The sequence below is a fragment of the Sebastes fasciatus genome, chromosome 5, assembly GCF_043250625.1.
Source record: "Sebastes fasciatus isolate fSebFas1 chromosome 5, fSebFas1.pri, whole genome shotgun sequence".
NCBI classification, from domain to species: domain Eukaryota; kingdom Metazoa; phylum Chordata; class Actinopteri; order Perciformes; family Sebastidae; genus Sebastes; species Sebastes fasciatus.
The window spans coordinates 36,568,300-36,588,417 of NC_133799.1; the positions used below are offsets into that span (position 1 = coordinate 36,568,300).

The 20,118-nt window shown below is 37.6% G+C and overlaps 1 protein-coding gene across 1 annotated transcript in view; it reads right to left on the reverse strand.

The window, feature by feature from the left end:
• Nucleotides 1–1,390: 1,390 nt before the first annotated feature.
• artn (artemin) overlaps nucleotides 1,391–20,118 on the reverse strand; it is a 57,441-nt gene continuing 38,713 nt past the window's right edge. Inside the window, exons 4-5 of the mRNA XM_074636958.1 lie at nucleotides 5,916–12,158; nucleotides 1,391–5,800 (exon numbers count right to left, since the gene is read on the reverse strand). Coding sequence (XP_074493059.1) covers nucleotides 11,749–12,158 — 410 coding nt within the window. The 3' untranslated portion in view covers nucleotides 1,391–5,800; nucleotides 5,916–11,748. The remainder of the gene's footprint in view (nucleotides 5,801–5,915; nucleotides 12,159–20,118) is intronic.

A 20,118-nucleotide genomic window follows, 5' to 3' on the forward strand; every position in this document is an offset into this window, starting at 1 on the left:
TCTACCAACAGGTGGCAGCTTCCCCTTCTGAGTTTGGTGTTATTACCAGCAGTGGTGGAAAGTACATTTACTCAATTAATGTACTTAAGTACAATTTTGAGGTACTTGTACTTTACTTGAGTTTTTTCCATTTTATGCTACTTTATGCTTCTACTCCACTACATCTGAGTCAAATAGTGTACTTTTTTCTTCATTACATTTACTTTACAGCTGTAGTTACTTTGATTTTACAAACAAAACATATGATCAATTTATGATACAATGTTCTATATTACAGGCCCACATCTCGGTGAAGTCCCCCCCAAAAAATTTTTTTCTTTTTTAATCTTGTAGCACACAATAATAAGTCATTATCTTGTGTATAAGAATAAAAAAGTAGAATTTTGAATGCAGGACTTTAACGTGTAACAGAGTATTTTTACAGTGTGGTATTGTTACTTTTAATTAAGTAAAGGGTCTGAGCACTTCTTCTACCGCTGATTACCATTAGTGCACTTTGTACTTCCATCTGTTCTTGAATGTGCATGTAGTGGTTCAGATCTCATGTCTTCTACCCTCCATCTGTCCACGCTGACTCCTTGACACTCTTGCTCTTTGAGTAGAGAAAGTGCCTTTGGCTGTTCTCCTCTAGCTACTAAATAAAACGGAAGAGTCAAATGCTATATCACAGTAAAACTGTGATGCTACATGTGTTAAATTCAATATATATTAAATTGGATTAAAATGTTAACTCTAATGACAATATAAGAAGAGTAACATAGATTATGTATCGTGTGATATGACAGTAATGGGGAGGTCACATTGTGTTTTTGTGATAAAGGCTCAAATTTAATTCTATGGTCTGTATTTTACAAATACAAATTTTGACATTGACAAGAACCAGAGTTTTTTTTTTTTTTATCACTGTGGTACTTGAGTATTATTGTCTTGTTATTCCATTATTATTATATGTATCATTAATCAGCTGACTGAGTATACCTCTGGCAGGGATCAGCCTTTAAGGGGAAGGGAGGTGTAACCTCTTCATAATGGGAGTTCATTTTGTAAATGTTTTAAACTAAAATTGTGGCCAGCATTTCGTAATTATATATATGCTATATATTGCACGCCTTAATGCAAATATTTGTATATATTTCATATTTTTTATATTCTCAATTTCTTATTTTGAATTTTAGTACTTAGATTTCTTAACATATATTTTGTTTATATTGTAGCATTATGTACATCATTCACATGTTACATACTGCTGTATTTCTATTTCCTTACATTTCTTATGAATAAAGTATTTCTGATTCTGAGATCTTAAACATTGCATCTTTTAAAGAGAAGTTTATCAAAGCCAGACAAAAGACTTTTTAGAATGTTTTATTATTTATAATGTACGAAAATAGTGTTCAGAAGGCATTTTAGAATACATTGTCAAAAAATTCGGAATATATTTAAGATAATACAGTACCACTACATATGAAGACTATTAACATTTCTTATATGAGGCTGTTTCATGAAAGTTTTCAACTACAGCCTGTTGGGTGACGACCTGACAGGCTCACGGAAGAATACGGTCTTATACAACGGGTGGTGACATACAGTACAGGTTAGAGTCCTAGTGTAAGAGCAGTGGAGTAGCCCTGGCTCAGAGTTGCACTGCAGACAGCAGTCTGTGGGTGCACAGCGTTGGCTCTCTGATAGCGAGGGGCGCCAGGCACAGGCACTACTCACTTGGCAGTGTTCCCTCTCAGGACATGGAGCAGGAGAGGCTGGGTCACACTCATCCAGACCCAGCTGTAGTCATTCCATGTGAGTGAACCCCTTCTCAGTATAAAGCCTTGCTCATTAAGGATTATAAGGCATCACAAGCACAATTTAGGCCGATACAAAGTTGTTGTAATTGCTGTAGTGGTAAAAGATATGGGTCAACTCTGACCTTTAGAGTGTAAACTGTTGGATAGAAGTAATGGGCTATGTTTCTCCTTATTACTATCACTGAAGTGTTTTGTGTATATTGTTGAATATTTTTGAAACTCAATAATTGTCCGTACATCAGTATATCACTCTTTACAACCCCTGCTTCATTTCTATGGAGTCTGGAGTGTGCTGACAGAATAATTATTGACTTTTACAAAGTTTAAGGGTAATTTAATTAATGAAATTGACATTTATTTAAATAGCTATTATAAACTGATTCCGTAAAATTTGTCATTGTACAATGAAAAATTTGCACTTCCAAATTTAGTGATTTTAAATTTTTCAGATAAACCTGAAGAATTCCACCAGATCTGACTGTTATCAGCTCATTAAATGTGCCATATCATTCGTTATAAGCCTCATAGATGTGGGTTAGTAGGGGTCTGCTACACCTCATTTTTACTTCGGTTGCTGTCGTCTTCTGTTATTCCTTCTTTCGGTGATTGCCCATGTGAATCGTTGATAGAACCTACTAGTGGGTGTAGCAGGCCCCTTCTGATCCACATCTAAGATAACCACTGATAACGCCCATTTACTGACCTGATAACAGTCTGAGTATTCAGTGTTGCTTTATAGGTAACACTTTAACACCATCATTTATAAATGGTAATTTGATTAAATTTAGTTAATAGTTGTTTCACTGATGACAAACAACAAACAGATAATTAATGATGTTTACTAATTATTAGCAATGCTAATAATTTAATTTATATAAGTATATGTTAATGATTAAGATATTATTTGTAAACTTTAAAGAAATTGTTTTTAAAACTTCTATAAACATTACATAGATAGATATTTGTAACACTTTGTTAATGGCTAATAATTGGTTTGTGAACCATCTATAAACATTATTTGGATGGCTATTATAAAGTTGCAACTGATGATTACAAATACCTTGTTAAATGTTTAATAAATACGTCGTAAAGCATCTATAAACATTACTAAGACAGATAGTTAATACCTTCTCAATGGTTAATAATTGGTTTCTGGTCCATCTATCTATGTAATTTAGTTTACTAATGTAATCAGAATTGTTATCGTCTCTTATCAGCTATGATACAATATCTAATTTAGAAACTAATAAATTCATCTTATGGCGGGCGGGTGGGCGGCTGTGGCTCAGAGGGTAGAGCAGGTTGTCTATCAATCGGAAGGTCGGTGGTTCGATCCCCGGCTGCTCCGGGTCACATGTCGATGTGTCCTTGAGCAAGACACTTAACCCCAAATTGCTCCCGGAGGCATAGCCATCGGTGTGTGAATGAGTATTTAGATTAAATCCTGATGGGCAAAATTGGCACCTTAGCAGCCTCTGCCATCAGTGTATGAATGTGTGTGTGAATGGGTGAATGATGACATGTAGTGTAAAGAGCTTTGAGTGGTCGGAAGACTAGAAAAGCGCTATATAAATGCAAGTCCATTTACCATTACCATCTTATGCAAACTACTGATAAAATGACGCATTACTAATAATTAGTAAACATTAATTATAATTTCAATGTTTGCAAACAGTAAAATAACTATCAACTAAGTTTAATTAACTATCAATTTATAAATGATGGTTATTATAAAGTGTTATCCACTTCTTAAGCTAAATCAACAGTGTCAAAATCAATTACATTATCTAGAATATGCACATTATTGGACAAAGCTGAAAACAGGGTTGCTTTTCTTAGATTTTGAAAAGTTGACATTTTGAAAACACACACAGGACGGTGGCATTTTGCATTTGAAAGATGTGTTAATCGACTCAATTCATAATTAATTCATAATTCCTTTTACATATTCTCTTTTAGTAGAACAAGTAAAATAGATTTTTAAAAGGTTTGAACTTTGTATGTTTTGTCATTCTATTTCCTCGTGTCTATCGTACTCTGTCTCACAGTTCATTTTAACATTTCCGGTTTAGTTTTGTGATTGCTTTAATTTGAATATGACTTTCTTTAATTTAAAGATGCATAAGCATTGTGGCACATAATACTAAACAACCCAGAGAGCAACAACAAGAGCCATTATTAGCCACCTGTTATGTGCTGGTGAGTAAAATCTTCACATTTATTAAATTATTAGAATTTAACCCCGTAAGTCTAATTATCATTCTAGTGGCACACTCCAGTCTTTCTTGCGCTTCATAATGAACATGCTTTGGGACTTGAAGATGAAATGTTCCTGACTGAATATGGACGGTTGTATATAAAAAGGAAAAACAAAACAAAAACATAAATATACATGGCTGCATTAATAATTCATTAATAATAAACATCCTTAAAACAGCTTTAATGCCAGTAAAGAATAAATAAAATAATTTAAACAATAAATACTTGTATGTACAGTAAGGCAACATGATGCATAGCATCTAACAGAGAAGTTAGCTACAGTGACAGAGGCCTCAGAAATGATGCTGCTATACTGCACTGTACCATATTCAGCTACTGTATACATACAACTTGAAAGCACAGTAAATATAAACTGAGTATACTTCTTCAGCACAGTATATCTATAATGAAGGGTCAGAGACACTCCACCATTTTAAGAAATATGCTTGTGTAATGTATTATCCATAGTCAGATGAGGAGATTGATAGCAATTTATTCTCTACATACAGTAGGGTGCTTCTCATTTGCATTATTTCACGTCTCCTCCTGAAAATGGATCTGGTCCATTATCACGGAGGTCGTCTCAATTCCATTATTTCTGTTGGGAAGAGCAAGGAGGCTTGAGCGTGGACACAAGAGACCGTCCTTGGCGGAAGTCTTTTATCGGGCAGACACACCCCTTTACTAGAAATCAGTACTCAGCTGCAGCCGATCAGACTGCTCTCATACTACATCGCTGCAGTCTGTGGATCTGTGGTAGCTGTACGTCTGATTAATAAAGGAAGCATAAAACATATTTCATCATACAGATTTCTAAGCCTGTATCATGGATAATCAGAGTCTGTTGTCTCTCAGCAGTAAAAACATTTGAATGAAATACCGGGTTCTATGAGGCTGAAAATCCCTGTGCTCAGGCATAAAGTGTATTTTGATGTGAGACATGTTAACATGTTTCCCTGAAACATAAACGCTACCTGTGTTATTGCATAATGAATTGTCAAACAGAATATCAATAAATGTAGACAAAAAATAAATCATAAATAATTAAAGTGTTGACAGATCTGTTCACAATATAAATACAGAATACTTCTTTTTAATGAACGTGCAGATGCTTGTCAAGCTGTTTATTTAAAGGGAAACATGCAGAGACACATGTAGTAACTTTGCGTCATTAATATTTGGACATTTCTTCACATTGTCTGTGGAAATCAACCTAATGGGAGGGCGTATAAATAGCACGACATTTTAAGAACATTCCACATGTCATGATAACGCATTTTAGGCTTTTTGGTATATCACTTAACGTCACATCGTTACCGTGAAATGGTCGCGGTTATATTTAGGCAGCAAAACCACTTAGGTTCAGGAAAAATATCATGGTTAAAATAAATATGTAAACAACATAACATAAGTATGGGAAACATGTCACAAACATCACTAACATAACTTCAAAATAACTCAGCAACACTTTGGGACATGAACACTGGTCTCCTGGTTGAAAGTCCTGTGTTTGTTGGACCCATCCACCTCCCACCCACAATAAGCAGTCTTTCTAACTTTTTATTCAACGTCACTAGCTCTGAGCGTAGCATATTCGCGTGGATGCGTTTACAATGCAGTTAGTACAGACTACATGCCGTATAAATGACATGCCAAAAGCAAGAAAGACGTTGTTATTGCACGCAACATGACTCACAAATCGGCGTGTTATTCATACGCCATTTGGTGAGATCCCTGAACTGCAAACTCCAAAGCATGCAAAGCTGTTAACACCTGCAGACTGACAGGTGAACCAGCTGTGCCGTCATCACCAGAAACCGATGTCACTCCAGATAGCGGTTCAGAAGAAAGGACGCTTCATTTCACTAAAAACACATTTCTTTGCAACAGTCTCACGGCAATTCATGAAATAGACAACATTTTATCTATTTGATTTGTGTACATAGACACAAATTTACCTTTTTTTTCATAACGCTCAGCACGACTTTCAACAACGTAATTTTAGTACGTTTTCCTACGAATGTCCGGAAACACGTGAGGCACGCGTAAATACCCGCACCAGCCTTTAAAAAAAAAAACCCGACTTAGTTAGGTTTAGGAAAAGTTTGTGGTTTGGGTTATAATAACACCGGAAGTGCTGTAACTTAAGTACGGAAATTACGTGACGAATAAATCAACTTTGACTCGTGGTTTCACTCGGGACACAAACACCGGTCTCCTGGGAGAAAGTCCTGTGGTTTTTGACCCACCCATCCACCCCGACCTCCTACCTATGCAGCGTTCCCGATACTTCCCGGTTCACAATTACGTGAATTACATCTGAATTGACCATTACGTAAAAAATTTACACAAATCAATACCTAAATCGTTGCTGTTCCTCGACACCCGCATCTTTTCCTTGCATCACTTCCTCGTCTCTGCGAGAATAAGATGCATGTGAGGAAAACGAGGAGACATTTGAGACAAATGAGAAGCACCCATCGTCTGTGTTCAACTAATGTTAGCACAAACAGTTAGTCTAGCTCTGTAAAATCTGAAACTATTCACCCTCCAGTAAGTCCAAAGATGTCTGTCTAGTGTATATGTTTCATCTTGCTAGCTAGCAAGCTTGCCATCAAAACATATAATGTCAAGCTGTCCGTTGCAACAACGACAGTTGGTTTAAATTTGACAACGCGAAAAAGGCGAAAATGCATACCTATGTCGTGGTATTTATACGCCTTCCCATGAGACCGGGTTGAAAATTCAGATATGAATGTCCTCTACCTCATGGTTTGATCAAAGAAAACAGTGTGTTTGTTTAATGCGAGAGATTGGTCACCCTTCACAGGCAAATATAGTAAGCTGATCCAAACTGTTTGTTTGTGATAATTTTGACTGCAAATGCTCTTGAGAGTTTTCCGTTTTGCCTCTAAAGAGTACAACCTCTATTTGCTGTCATAAAAGCAAGAGTTGGTGTAATTGAAAGCAAATGTGAGATTGTGTGCAAGCTCGGCTGAAAGCATTCTGCAGATGATCCTCAATAACAAAAAAACAACAAAAAAGTTGGAAGTCATTCAGGGAGCTGAATCGTGTGAGGCAGAACCAATTGTAGGAATAAAAAGATGTGGGGGTGCTTTGTTATCCTAGTGTTATCTGTGGAGACATGATTCCATAGTATTCTAATAACAAGCCAAAATAAGATAAATTCATTTGTTTTATGGATGCATGTTTTGATAAGCATTTTAACTGTGTGTGCAGCAAGGACAAACTCGAGCACAAACACCTAAAACTGTGTAATATCGATGTGGCCCACCACTGCAGAAACCTGGTAAGCATCACAACTGACAATGTTGGTGGGTGGGAAGCCAGTGAGGGATGAAATCCTATTTTTTGCACTCAAAATGCACTTATGTATTATATTATATTTTGGCTTGCTATTACAAGACACAGTACTATATGTTAATTTGTTGCACTAAAAATGTTATTATTACAATTTTATTAACCATTAATCATACCTTTATTGTAGTTTACTTATCATAACACAGCCCTGTCTCCTAAAAATTACATTCCGGAAACGTATTTCGTCGTAGAATACGTTTGTTTTTGACATATCACAAATCACACGTTTGTAATGATAGTCCGCATAGGGAGGAGGGGTGGATGGGTCAAACAAACACAGGACTTTCACCCAGAAGACCGCTGTTCGTGTCCAGTGTGAAACCAAAAGTCAACGTTACCGTCCGTAGCTTAATAACGTAACAAACATAGTCATTTGAAGCCAAACCATGATTTTTTTTTTTTTGTAGTTTTGTTGTTTTGTTTTGCTTCAATTTTGTAGTAATTTTAAGCTAAATCATGATGTTCTTTTACTAAACCTAACCACGTAGTGTTCTTGCATTTTTTGTTTTGTTTTGTTTTTTGATTCACAGGGTTAACCACCTGTTTAAAACGGTTTAAAACTTCAACAGTAATCCAGGAGAAAATTGTTTCCCTCAAAATGTAATTGAGAATGCAGTTTAGTCGTATGGGAACGTAATTTTGTAGGAGACAGGGTTGCAAAACAATGATCTCTCCCTAACCTTAGCCATACCGTGGTTACCATGCGTACATATTGTATTTAACATTTTTTTTTTTTTAAATGGTGACATTGTACATTAAAATATTTTCTGGGGTTTAACTAAATCAAATTTATAGCAATAACTGGTATAGCAGGCTTTTTAATCCAATTTAAAACAATACAGAATGTATAACATATTATCTTATTTACAGCCATTATCAATTTATGTTACATTGCACTTGTGTGAAGTTATGTTAGTGGTGATAAATGTCACAGTCTAAATGGCTTCTTTGCAAACCTGTTTCTGCAACTAATCTGTAGTCGTTCGATTAGATGAGACCATATTGCATGTAATTTGCTCCATAACGGTGATACACAAGCACTAGAAATACTGATTCTCCACTTATTTTGTGTAAACTACAGGTCTGGTTGTGAGTGGTATCATGTCACACCTGATCTGAAAATAGGCCACGTGGTGAAAAGCTGTCACTCTGAGTGATGGTTGGCTCATGACTATATTTGTGATGGCACCCTACAATAGACTGTTGACAGAGATGTAAACAGGCTGTGCTTAAACAAGTACTCCAGAGCTACTGTGGCATTTACAATTAGCATACCGGTAGGCTGGCTAGAGGACACTATGTAATGATCTGAGCTGCTTTGCTGAATTTAGAAAGCCACTGGGGTCATGTAAAGCATTATGAATGTCACCCACTAAAATAAACAAAGTAAAATACTTACGTATGTATTACTAAATTTAAAATGTGTGTGTGTGTGTGTGTGTATGTGTGTGTGTGTGTGCGAGAGACTGTTTAGGAGACTGAAAGACTACAGTAGCTTTCATAATGAGTTTTCCTTGACCAGATATTGTTATTGAGCTGCCCTAGAAGGAAAGGTAGAGTTGTATCACATGGTGAAAGCAAATTTTGGTCTTATGAAGACCATTGTATTTACAAAACAAAACAGAAAAACTTCTAGAAATTTGTAAGTTCTTATTAGTCTTCACACCATAATATTTGGTCTTTAAAGTGGTTAAACTGAGTTTTTGGTTGATTTGAAGCTGTTTATGTCATGCTGTCTTAACTTCGTCGGCTTTGCAGTTGATTTACAAATATCCAGAAATCACATTTGGCTCCATCATGGAGGTTTACTGGATAACTGGCTTTTGAGTATAATTGGCTATAAAACCAAAGATGTATACGTACAGTAGATACCGCATAGGCCGCTTCAGCCCGTTGCAACGAAATGTCAGCGTCGCCGCCATATTGGGGAGGTCAGGACTGGCCTGTAAACACATACAAGTGAACAGGGGAGCTGCCGCTTTTCTGGATAAAAAGCTCTATAACGTTCACATTTGTCAACTGAGTCATTTTTATATTCAAGTGTTTATAATCTATGAGGAGTAGAAAAATAAAGTTTTGTCTCCAGTTACTTAAAACCTCGATACCAGGCTGTAATCACTGCTAGACGCTCAAAATAGTGTGTATCAGTGTTAGCTTAGCTTAATGTTACATGAACTGAATTACTTAAGTGGTGGAAAATAATTCAACGCATATCATAAGTTATATTATTTCTTAAACACAATAATATGTTAGACACAAAGATCTATAAGCTAACATTAGCTTCGGTCGAGGATTAGCTAAGAATTACAAATGCTAGCTAGCTCTTATCTGATGACCTACGGAAACAAATGTTTTGTAAAGATGTAACTGAAACTGTAATGTTGATGATTTGAAAAATTCTTAAAGGAAGATGTGTTATGAGAGTAAGACTTTTTATCAACAAACAGACCGGTGAGCCATGAACCAGAAGCAGTAACGTAACATTACTGAACCGTTTCTCACCAAACGTTTTGTTGGGGGAGGGAATCTAACCTACAGTACTCCACATAGATTATAAACTCTTGAATATAAAAATGACTCATTGAAATCGGTTGAGAAATGTAAACGTCATAGTGCTTTTTATTCAGAAAAATAGCAGCTCCCCCGTTCACTCGTACAGTATATGTTTACTGGCCAGTCCTGACCTCCCCAATATGGCGGCAACGTTGACGTACGAAAGGAAAGGCTAATGCAGCATCTACGTATATATATCTATATATAAAACAACCATGTAAGAAAAAGAGAAATATTTCAACAATGCTGTGGTGTGGATGTAATGTTCAAACTAAAAGTGAATGGTCTGGTAAGGTTGACTTGTTTTTTTTAGATACAGTTACTTTGACCTGAGTTTTTGGCTTTATTAGCCCACTAACTAGTCAGGCCAACGGAACAAAATGCCAATATTAAAATGTCTTACCATGCTTATGTGCAGACTTTTGAAGTTGATGAATCGCATTTCAAACCATAAGTTAAACAACCAACCCTTTTCAAGTTAAAATGTATTTTAATATTAATTTAATTTAATTTAATATAATGGAAACCTTTTAAAGTTGCCATTTTATTTCAGGCTGGGCTGTCATTGGGTTGTTGCATTGCGTCAATGTAACACAAAAAAGACAAGAAAAAGTTTTTCCTCCAGCCACAAGCAGCAGTTCAAATAAAAGGGACTTAGTTTTGCCAAAATATGCTGCATGAAAAGCATGATTTCAATTGAAAAGTAATTCAATATTGTTGATACTGAATTCTGCATATATGAAGGGTAATGTTTTGAAATCTGTGGGCATAAAGTATTACCATTGCTTTGATAATTAATAAAGTTGAATTAATAATAACAAAGTAATTTGTCTGATCAAGTTCATATTTTGTTGCATTGAATGCTAAAGTTGCTGAATTTATGCTATTGGATGGTGCACTCCATGTTTACCCTAATGAACAGTAAATGGTCATAAACAATCTGAATTGGTGCCTGGCTTCCATTTTACCAGTTATATTTTGATTTTGGATTGAGATAAGCGGATAGCTTTTGCAGGATAATGAATAACAATGTTTCCTATCTGTTAATTAATTGGCATACATTAATCATTTGTGAACATAAATTAAGAAACATGTTACCTTTCATACCTGCTGGAGCATGTTTCAGCCACAAATGTCTGCATGCAGTTAGCCTCTTGCTACTTGAGGACCAGCTAACATATAAGCTAGATTGCTGATAAGGTACTATAATTTCTGCCTGACAGAAAACAGATTACTGGTGAAATCAACAGCTCCCAGTCAAAAAGAACACAGAAGTTATCAAGTAAGTAACCATCGGCCTACTGAACTCTGGTGAGATAGCCAAGCAGCACACTTAGAAATGTGATCGGTTACTCAGAGCATCTTTTGCCAAAGAGCTGAAGACCTCCAACATGGCTGCCGAAAGCCTTCAATAAGCTGACTGAAGGACACAAAATATAGTCCATTATGGACTGGAACAGTACTGATAGTTTCCTCCTCTGTGCTTATTGCTGGTGGCATTTAAACAAACCTTCCACTCCCCCAGGCTGGTGGCAACCATCCAGGTAGCCTGCTGGTGCCATATGGTTCTGAAGGTATCTGAACCTCCATTAACAACAGCCAAGCTATTAGCGGAGGGAAGGCCATGGCCACTGCGCTGAGGATCCTAGTCCAGGTCCACGCCTCAGACCACATGGACCAGGCCTTGCGGCATCCTGCTCTTTCACGCAGGAGCTTGTGTTTGTGTAATGCAGATAGACACTCTTCTTTGCAATCAGCCCACACAGCTGCAGTTGGCTGCCGAGAGCCACTTAATTGTCTGCCAGGTAGTCTGGGTGTCCATGAAGGACACGGTCTCATAACGGGTTGGCCGACAGCAGGGGTGACTGCTGATCTTCTTGCTGGAGATGCTCCCGTTGTCCATCAGAGCCTTTAGGGCCAGGTCATAGTTCCTGCGGGAGCTGTGGCATGTCCCAACACAGTACTTAAAGAGGATTATTTCATCCGAGTCGTAGCCGAGACCGAGATCCCGCACCCGCATCTCCTTCCTCTCCAAGTGGCAGTCGTGAGTGCTCTTGGTCTTCTTGCGGTTCCTCCTTGTCGTTCTGGGCGAGTTTGGGTCACGAGGGGAGCGCCGCCATCTGCCCTGCTGGATTTCCTCTTCCTGCATCAGTGACCACTCCTCTACAAGAGAAGGAAAACACAGGAGTCATTCTCTAAAGGGGGGACATTCCATGTCCATTGATGATAATGATATTTTTTCTAACTATGTTCTTCAAAAATATCATATTTTACAGATTAAGAAAGCATGTTATAAGATCGCATTTCCTTTAGCTTGAAATTGTCATGATGTTCCTAAATTGACAGTATTTGCAATGTCCATTTTTAGCCTCTGAATAATGATTTTAAACCATTAAAGTTAGCCTTATCTCTGTTAGTTCTTTAAAAAGTCTAAATACTAAATTGAGTTTGACATTTAAATTATATAAATATCTCAGTTTATTAATGTCCACCAAAGTTCTGTCAATTATGTTATTAACAGAATATCCCCCTGCAACTAAAAAATGGTTTGTCCTAAAAACCATGTGACCAGCATCACAGGATATCATTTCTTGCAATGTTGGCCATTTTGAATACATTCTGCTGACTCTCATTTTATTCTCATTAATTAACTGTCAACTATGTTGGGTACATTGTTATGGTTTATAATTCTTAAATGATTTTAATTTAAATATATGTTGAAATTTAAAATTTTACCCTACATTTTTGTAGCAAATCCTTATTCAAATACCATTTAAGAGTGCATCGATGGTCCAGTGCTGGTCATGTATAATGTTTTGTTCTTTTTCCCTGATAATGGACCTCGAGGCTAAATAATTATAGATTACGTAAATGAATGTAAAATTTATGAATGTTGGGAAAATTTGAATGAAAGGCAGTTAAAAGTGAATATGCGTTGAACATAGCTTAACAAAAATATGATGTTGTATAAAGTATGTATATGATAAATATGATGTACTGGATTTCGGAACCCCTGAAGACTAGCTGGTGCCATTGGCATCAGCTAATGGGGATCCTTTTTAAATAAATAAATAAACCTGATAAAGAAATTGACATGTTGTTAGCCATGCTAGGCCTACCATTGAAATTATGGGCATTTGTCAACCAAGCTACCCAGAGTAGGGTCAACTCATGAGTGACACAGTGACGTGACCCTATTGGGATCAATGGGAAAATATCCTTTTCCTTAAAATATCAAAAAAGTAGTTAATGTTTAAGCTTTGCAATAGTGGATATATTACACTAAAGGCATATTTGAATTTTAAACACTGATCTTTTGAGGAAGCACATTACCTTTTTACTTATTTGTTCATGAAACGTAGGCCTACCCTTAATTATAGAATGAACCACAGACGAGACACCTGGGTTGTCAGATATTTGGTTCCCAACTTGCAAATGTGGGAAAGTTCTGTGGTAGTAAAAATACATTGTAGCAGACAGTGCAGATTTTGGCCGCCAAAAGTTAGTAAGTAAGTTTTTATGTGAATTTAAGAGCAGTATCATTACTCTATTATGATGCAATTCCCGTTGAAACAGGCTGTTAAATAGCAAGAGATCAATCTTAAATCTAGGGTCGGTAATCTTAAGAAACTGATAAGAGTACGCTAGATATTAAAAATGATCCAACCAAAAAAAAAACAGCCCAGTGTTGCCAACTCTTTTCCAATGAAAGTAGCTAGCAGCACTAGTTCCAAAAGTCCCCAAATCTGGAGAGAAAGTCGCCAAGTCAGCAGCAATGACAGTCCGTCCCTTCTTAAAGCCACTCCCCCCAAATTATCATATGAACAACGAACATGGCTATTGTTAGTATTCAGCTGTCAAGCTAGCAGCTGGTGGAAGACTCTGGCGACTCCCTTCATTCAGGTCGAATGAAATGGTTGGACGGGCTTATTACAGTCCTGCGACAGCCACAGACACCAGATTTTTTCTTTTTTTTTTGGTCAGAGCATTTGATTTATTGATTGCTGTTGAGATGTAATGAGAATTTCAACAAATATAACAGAATATTACCAACCCTATAGCTTTAAGTGTTCACCAACCAAATGGTTATCAATCATGAAGTGATAGGCAGCTTGATTTAAAGGTCACCTATTATGCAAAATGCACTTTTCCATGTCTTTTAAACATCAATATCTGTCCCCAGTGTGTCTACAAGTCACCATAGTATCATAAAAGACCATCCTCTCTCTTTTTCTCCTGCTCCGTTTGTCCGGAAATGGGTGTCGAAACAACGCTGCGCAGCTTTTCTTTTCTTCTGACGTCGTTAGAGAATTAGCCATATAAGGGTTTCCTGGTCGAACCAGAGCAGAACCTTCAGACTTGTAAGCAACACAACACATTTCTGTTTCACAGTCAAACTTTATTTGAGTTGACAGATGACAATATTAATTATTCACAGCATTTGTAATCATCTCACCTGCAGTTATGTTAACATGGTACAGGAGAAAGTCTTCAGCTCTGGTAAACTATGGTAAGCTAAGCTCCGGTGGTCTGTAGTCATGGTAACACAGAGACAGCTACTACTGTAAATAATATACCATTACTCTGATCTTCCATACATTTATCTTTTAGCAGAAATAATGAACTGACTACTGTTTCACATCTTCTATTTTCCACCCTGATGGTCGCTGTGTTTACACACCGTGTCATAGCGGTAGCATGTAGCTAACCCGTTAGCATGTAGCTACATGCTAACGGGTTAGCTACATGCTACCGGGTTAGCTTTGTATCTCCATGTAAACAGAGCCATCTGCTCTCAGCTGTCTGCTCTCAGCTGTCTGCTCTCCTCTGGGATGATTCTGTCGGTCATTTCTCACAGATGGATCTGTAAAGACAGACGTAAAACAGAGTGTATGTTTACGGTTTACAGAGTTGATGCATAAGGTAAACACTGAGCTAACTAACAGAGATATAAATAGTATTATTTACCTGAGAGAAACCGTCAGGAAAACCTGGAATCTGGACCGCAGATGTTGATCATGTGTCGCCGGTTTCTGATCCGATTCCTCCGGTAACGTGCGCTGGGTGAAGTTTCTGGTTTATAAACTTTAAAGTGGTTTATAAACTTTATTCTAGCTGCTATCTCTCCACTCGTCTCTCTCTCTCTCTCTCTCTCTCTAGAGAGAGAGAGAGAGAGAGAGAGAGGTTCTCCGGGAGGGAGGGGGAGGGTGACGCTGTTGTTGAGGACGTTTGATTGACAGAAAACGCTGACCAATCAGAGCAGAGTGGGAGGAGACAGGCTGTGAATCAGGGGTTTTCAGACAGAGGCTGAATTAGGCTCTGAGGCAGGCAGACTCAGGCTGCAGTATGAGAAGAATAAAGGTTTTTTTGAACATTGCAGCATGTAAACATGTTCTAGTGCAACATTAAAATACATCTATGAACCTGGAAATGAGCATAATATGAGACCTACAGAGCTACAGACACAGAAATCAGTACTTTTGGAAATGGGCTGAAACAGAGGTTATAGAGACATGCTGGAATGCATGATCTGATTGTTTTTTTGAAAAAAAAACTTCAGAGACATGGTTTGGAGGTGTCTGAGACCTATAATAACTAGTTTAAATGGAGTATAATATGTGACCTTTAATAGAGCAGGCAGTAAGGCAGTATTGTCCAAAACATTTGCATGCTTTTCAGGAAGTAACACTTTTCCAGAAAGTTCATATACTCATTTCATGGGATATTTAAGGATACAGTTTTTTACCAAGACTACATGGCGCTGACCCACGTTTATAAAGCAGAAATATGTTTTGGCCCCTTTGGGGCCGCAGAACGAGCTGTAAACATATATATTGACACCGTATGAAGTTGATATGCCAAACGTGTTGGCAAACAGTTGCCTTTTTACAAAACAAAGCATTCATGTGAAGTCGGATCCTGTCCACATTATGGATGAAAGTCCAATATTCACTGTGCTTTTAGCTTTGCTTTGGTTTCCACCAACTCCTGAGAAACACATCTGTCTCTTCACCAGCGAGTCTTTAACTGTGTCTGTCTGCTGTAGTGTACAGTGGGTTTATCAGAGCTCTGAAAGCAGTGAGAGTGAACCATGTGGAAAGGTGCAAAAAACCTCCGGAGTTGGTCAGTGACGCATTCTGACTACATTAAACACAAGTCAAAGTCACTCTTTTTGATAATGTGATATTTTGTAGATGGAGTTTGGTGAAAATGTTAGAAGGATTACAAGTAATTAGTAATGTACATGGCTAGAAGGTAGAGGCATTTATTGTTTATATCGCTTTGCTACAGCTATACAGTCTTTCATCTAACTGAACATCACAGTACTATGATATCAATATAAAATCACAGGAAATATCTAGTCCCAAATTCATTTATTCATGGGAAGAGGGGAACTCACTCAAGTCCAGGGTATCAAAAGTTCACAAAGACATCTTGTATCACTTTTATTCACTAAGCCATATGTTAAAGAGCTCTGATTCGACCTCTACTCTACTCACGAGTGCCTGCTGTATGTTAACATATTTGGCATGTCAACTGTACTCTGGGTAGTTAATCTCCCTCATCTGACAGTCCGCTGGTCCAACTACATGATGGAAGGCTGTATCAGAGGAAGACGAAGAGGAGGAAGCTGAGTTTTATTTCTGCATGAGAGAAACAACCATCACAGACACTGACTGGAGCTTTAAGGATCAGTGACAGTATTTAAAACAAAATAGTTTCTAACTGGCTAAGTAAGGAGAAACTCAAAATGAGGTTTGTGTCTATAGAAATAGAATAGCATTAAAATGGACATTCCCATTCAAATCAACGTAGCAGGATGGTCAGAGCAGCCATTTGTATGTGTACTTTTGTCATTGCGACTGTTGCAGCGGGCTAACTTCTCTATAAACTAAACTGACTTATGTCAAGTTGCAGACTCATTGAGGTTTTGCAGTAACCACTAAAACGACTAGTAGCCTAACCTACAAAGCATAGATTGAGAGCCAGAGTTAACGAGTACAATTTAATAACTTAATGCTTCATGCACACACTCTTGTCAAAGCACATTGCTATCACCAGATGAGTGACAGCTTTGTTTGGCTTATTTTCTCTAACCAGTGTAGCATTAAAGCATGGTGGGAATAGCAAGCTAGCTAGCTAACTAGCAGACAGCTGGCTAGTTAGCTTGCTAATTCCACCATGCTTTAATGCTATACTGGTTACGTCCACAGAAAACGTTTCAATGTCTGTTCTACTTCTATTCAATTTTCTATGGTTTGTCAGTCCTAACTTTGTGACTCCTAAATTTTAAAGGGACAGTATCTAGGATATGGCGGCATCTAGTGGTGTGGTTGCAGATTGCAGCCAACTGAGTGCCCCGGCTCACAAAACCGCAGTTTCACAAGCGCGTCGGAGAACTACGGTGGTCTTCAGGTAACATAAAAACGGGAAAGGCTCTCTCTAGAGCCAGAGTTTGGTTTGTCTATTCTGGGCTACTGTAGAAACATGGCGGAGCAACATGGCGGACTCGGTGAAGAGGACCCACTCCCTATGTAGATATGAAGGGCTCATTCTAAGCTAACGGAAATTTATTATTATTTTCAGGTGATTATACACTAATGAAAACATACTTATGAATATTATATTCTATTTCTGCTAATAGATGCCTTCAAATAGATTTTGAAGGCATATTATTATAGTGGGTGAGTTTATAAGAATCAAATAGGCTCTCCAACGAAATGAACCAATCCGATCACACCAGAGATGACAGATTGCACTCTCTACTACTGCGACTCATGAACTTGGAACATCTCAGATGTCTGTGAGAACTATTCCTCGAACCAAAAATACTCTCTTCAGATCCACATTTGTTTCTATCTACCTAATTCATTTTTTAAATATTGATTTAATCAAATATGTTACTTTTAATTTGATTTATTATTTGTGATTTGATTTCATTTATTTTTTATTTTTAAGTTGAATTTTTAAAAGTGATGAATTCACTTAATTTGCTAAAAAGAAATTCCAATAGAATTTTCTGTTTAATTTAAAATTTTGATATAACTTAAATTAAGTTCAATTTTAATTTGATATAATGTTCAATTTAATCTAATTTTAAATTTAAAGTAATTTAATTAAATACAATTTTCTAATCTAATCTAATTTAATCTAGTTCCTTTTCACACTCCTGTGTACTGATGAATATTGTATTTTCCATTCCCTGGCACAGACTGGTCATGATGTCACCCCTAGTAACAGGGTAAAACGCCATCCTTCCTCTCAGCTCAGGAGTTCTCAGTATCTCTGTAAAAGTTGCTTTATGCAGCTTGATTAGCTCCAAAGACTAAAATGTTTGTTAGGAATTTTTAGCACCATTCAGGGAGACTCCTGCAGGTAAGATAAGACACTTTGGCCCCAGATGTCTGCTCTGGCCTTTAGAGACTGAAAGGTGAAACACTTCTCACACTTTAGTTTATGCGCTGGATTAGAACAGGGTTTTATGAGCTAGCAGAGCAGAGCATGTGTGATTAAATTAAAAGCAGACATGGGCGTTGAAACTGGGAGTGAAATTCCTCCGGTTGTCAGCTGGTGCAAACTGTACTGTCACTATGCGGGGTCATTACCAGTAGGGGAGTGGAGCTGCTGGCTGAACTCCAACAGGAGCTGGAGTTGTTTTCTCAGTTGCCAGGAACATTTCAATCAAACTCACCCACTCCGCTGGGCAGACCTGGCCCAGGTGTTTCACTCATTTCTACTTCCTGAACTGGGGATGGCGTTGCCCTGCACTTTCTCTAAATACCTCCATGCGGTATTGTCCTAAGGGAAAGGCTATTACCATCGTAGAATGCTCATTTACAGCAGCGTAAGTGCTTGTCAGTCTTGTCAGTTCATGCCTTGATGTTTACCAAAAGAAAACTTGTAATCACGAGGGGGAAAAAAAGAACAGAAAAATGCATAAAAATATTCCCCAGGCGAAGAGCACATGACTTTTCAGTCAAAAGCTGCTCAGGTACATATTCAGCCATGTCAAAACATGCCACATGGGTTTGCATTATTTCATGTAATTATACAACTATTCCATGTTACAATTGAATTGGGCAATGTTCAGGCAATCATGTACTAAACATTATTATTGTTTTTAGTGAGAGTGCAGTCACGGGACAATCTTAGTGTGATGATCCAGTGTGTCAGTGTAATATTTTCCATTCCATCGCTTTCATATATATAGCTTCAGAAGGAGGAACACAACTTAGATTTGCCCAACAGCACCACAAGAATAAAGTCAGTATCACCAGTGACTGACATGAAGTATCTGCTCCAAACACTACAATAATTGTACAGTAACCCTTCCTGTGCCTCTTTTCTTTCTGCTCATAGGCTTGGGGGAGAAGGCATGTCCCATCAGATACGGGAGGAAAACTAGAATTAGTGACTCACAGTTGTATTACTCAACCAGTCAAGTTGCAGTTTACATCCATGTTTGTCCAAAATGTCATCACTGCATCATCATATCCTGTTAGACATTTGTGTGAAATTGTCATAATTAGCATAGGAATTCTTGAGTTATGGTCAAAAATGTGTTGAGGTCACAGTGACCACCAAAATTTAATCGGTTCATCCTCGAGTCCAAGTGGACGTTTGTGCCAAATTTGAAGAAATCCCCTCCAGGCGTTTCTGAGATGTCACGTTCACGAGGATGGAACAGACGTCAGGTCACAGTGACCTTGACCTTTGACCACTGAAATCGAATCAGTACATCCTTGACTCCAGGTGGACGTTTTTTTGCCAAATTTGAAGAAATCCGCGTTCCTGAGATATCTAGTTCCAGATAATGGACCAGGCGGACGGATAACCCGAGAACATAATGCCTCTGCGCCAGTGCCGGCCGTGGCCGGAAGCATTAGGTATTCTATTTTTCCGTCCGAAAGCAACGCTCCTCAATAACGGTAAACATGGTGAAAAACAACATGACTTACAGATCTTCCTGTACTTTTTTTTTTTTTTTTTTTTACAGAATTTTAGAAACTATATTTTGATTGTCTCATCCAGGAGTGAATATCCTTTTTTTTTTACATCCTTGTAGTAGGCATTATTATTAAAGACAGGGTGGGCGATCTTGAGAAACTAGCATGAGTACACT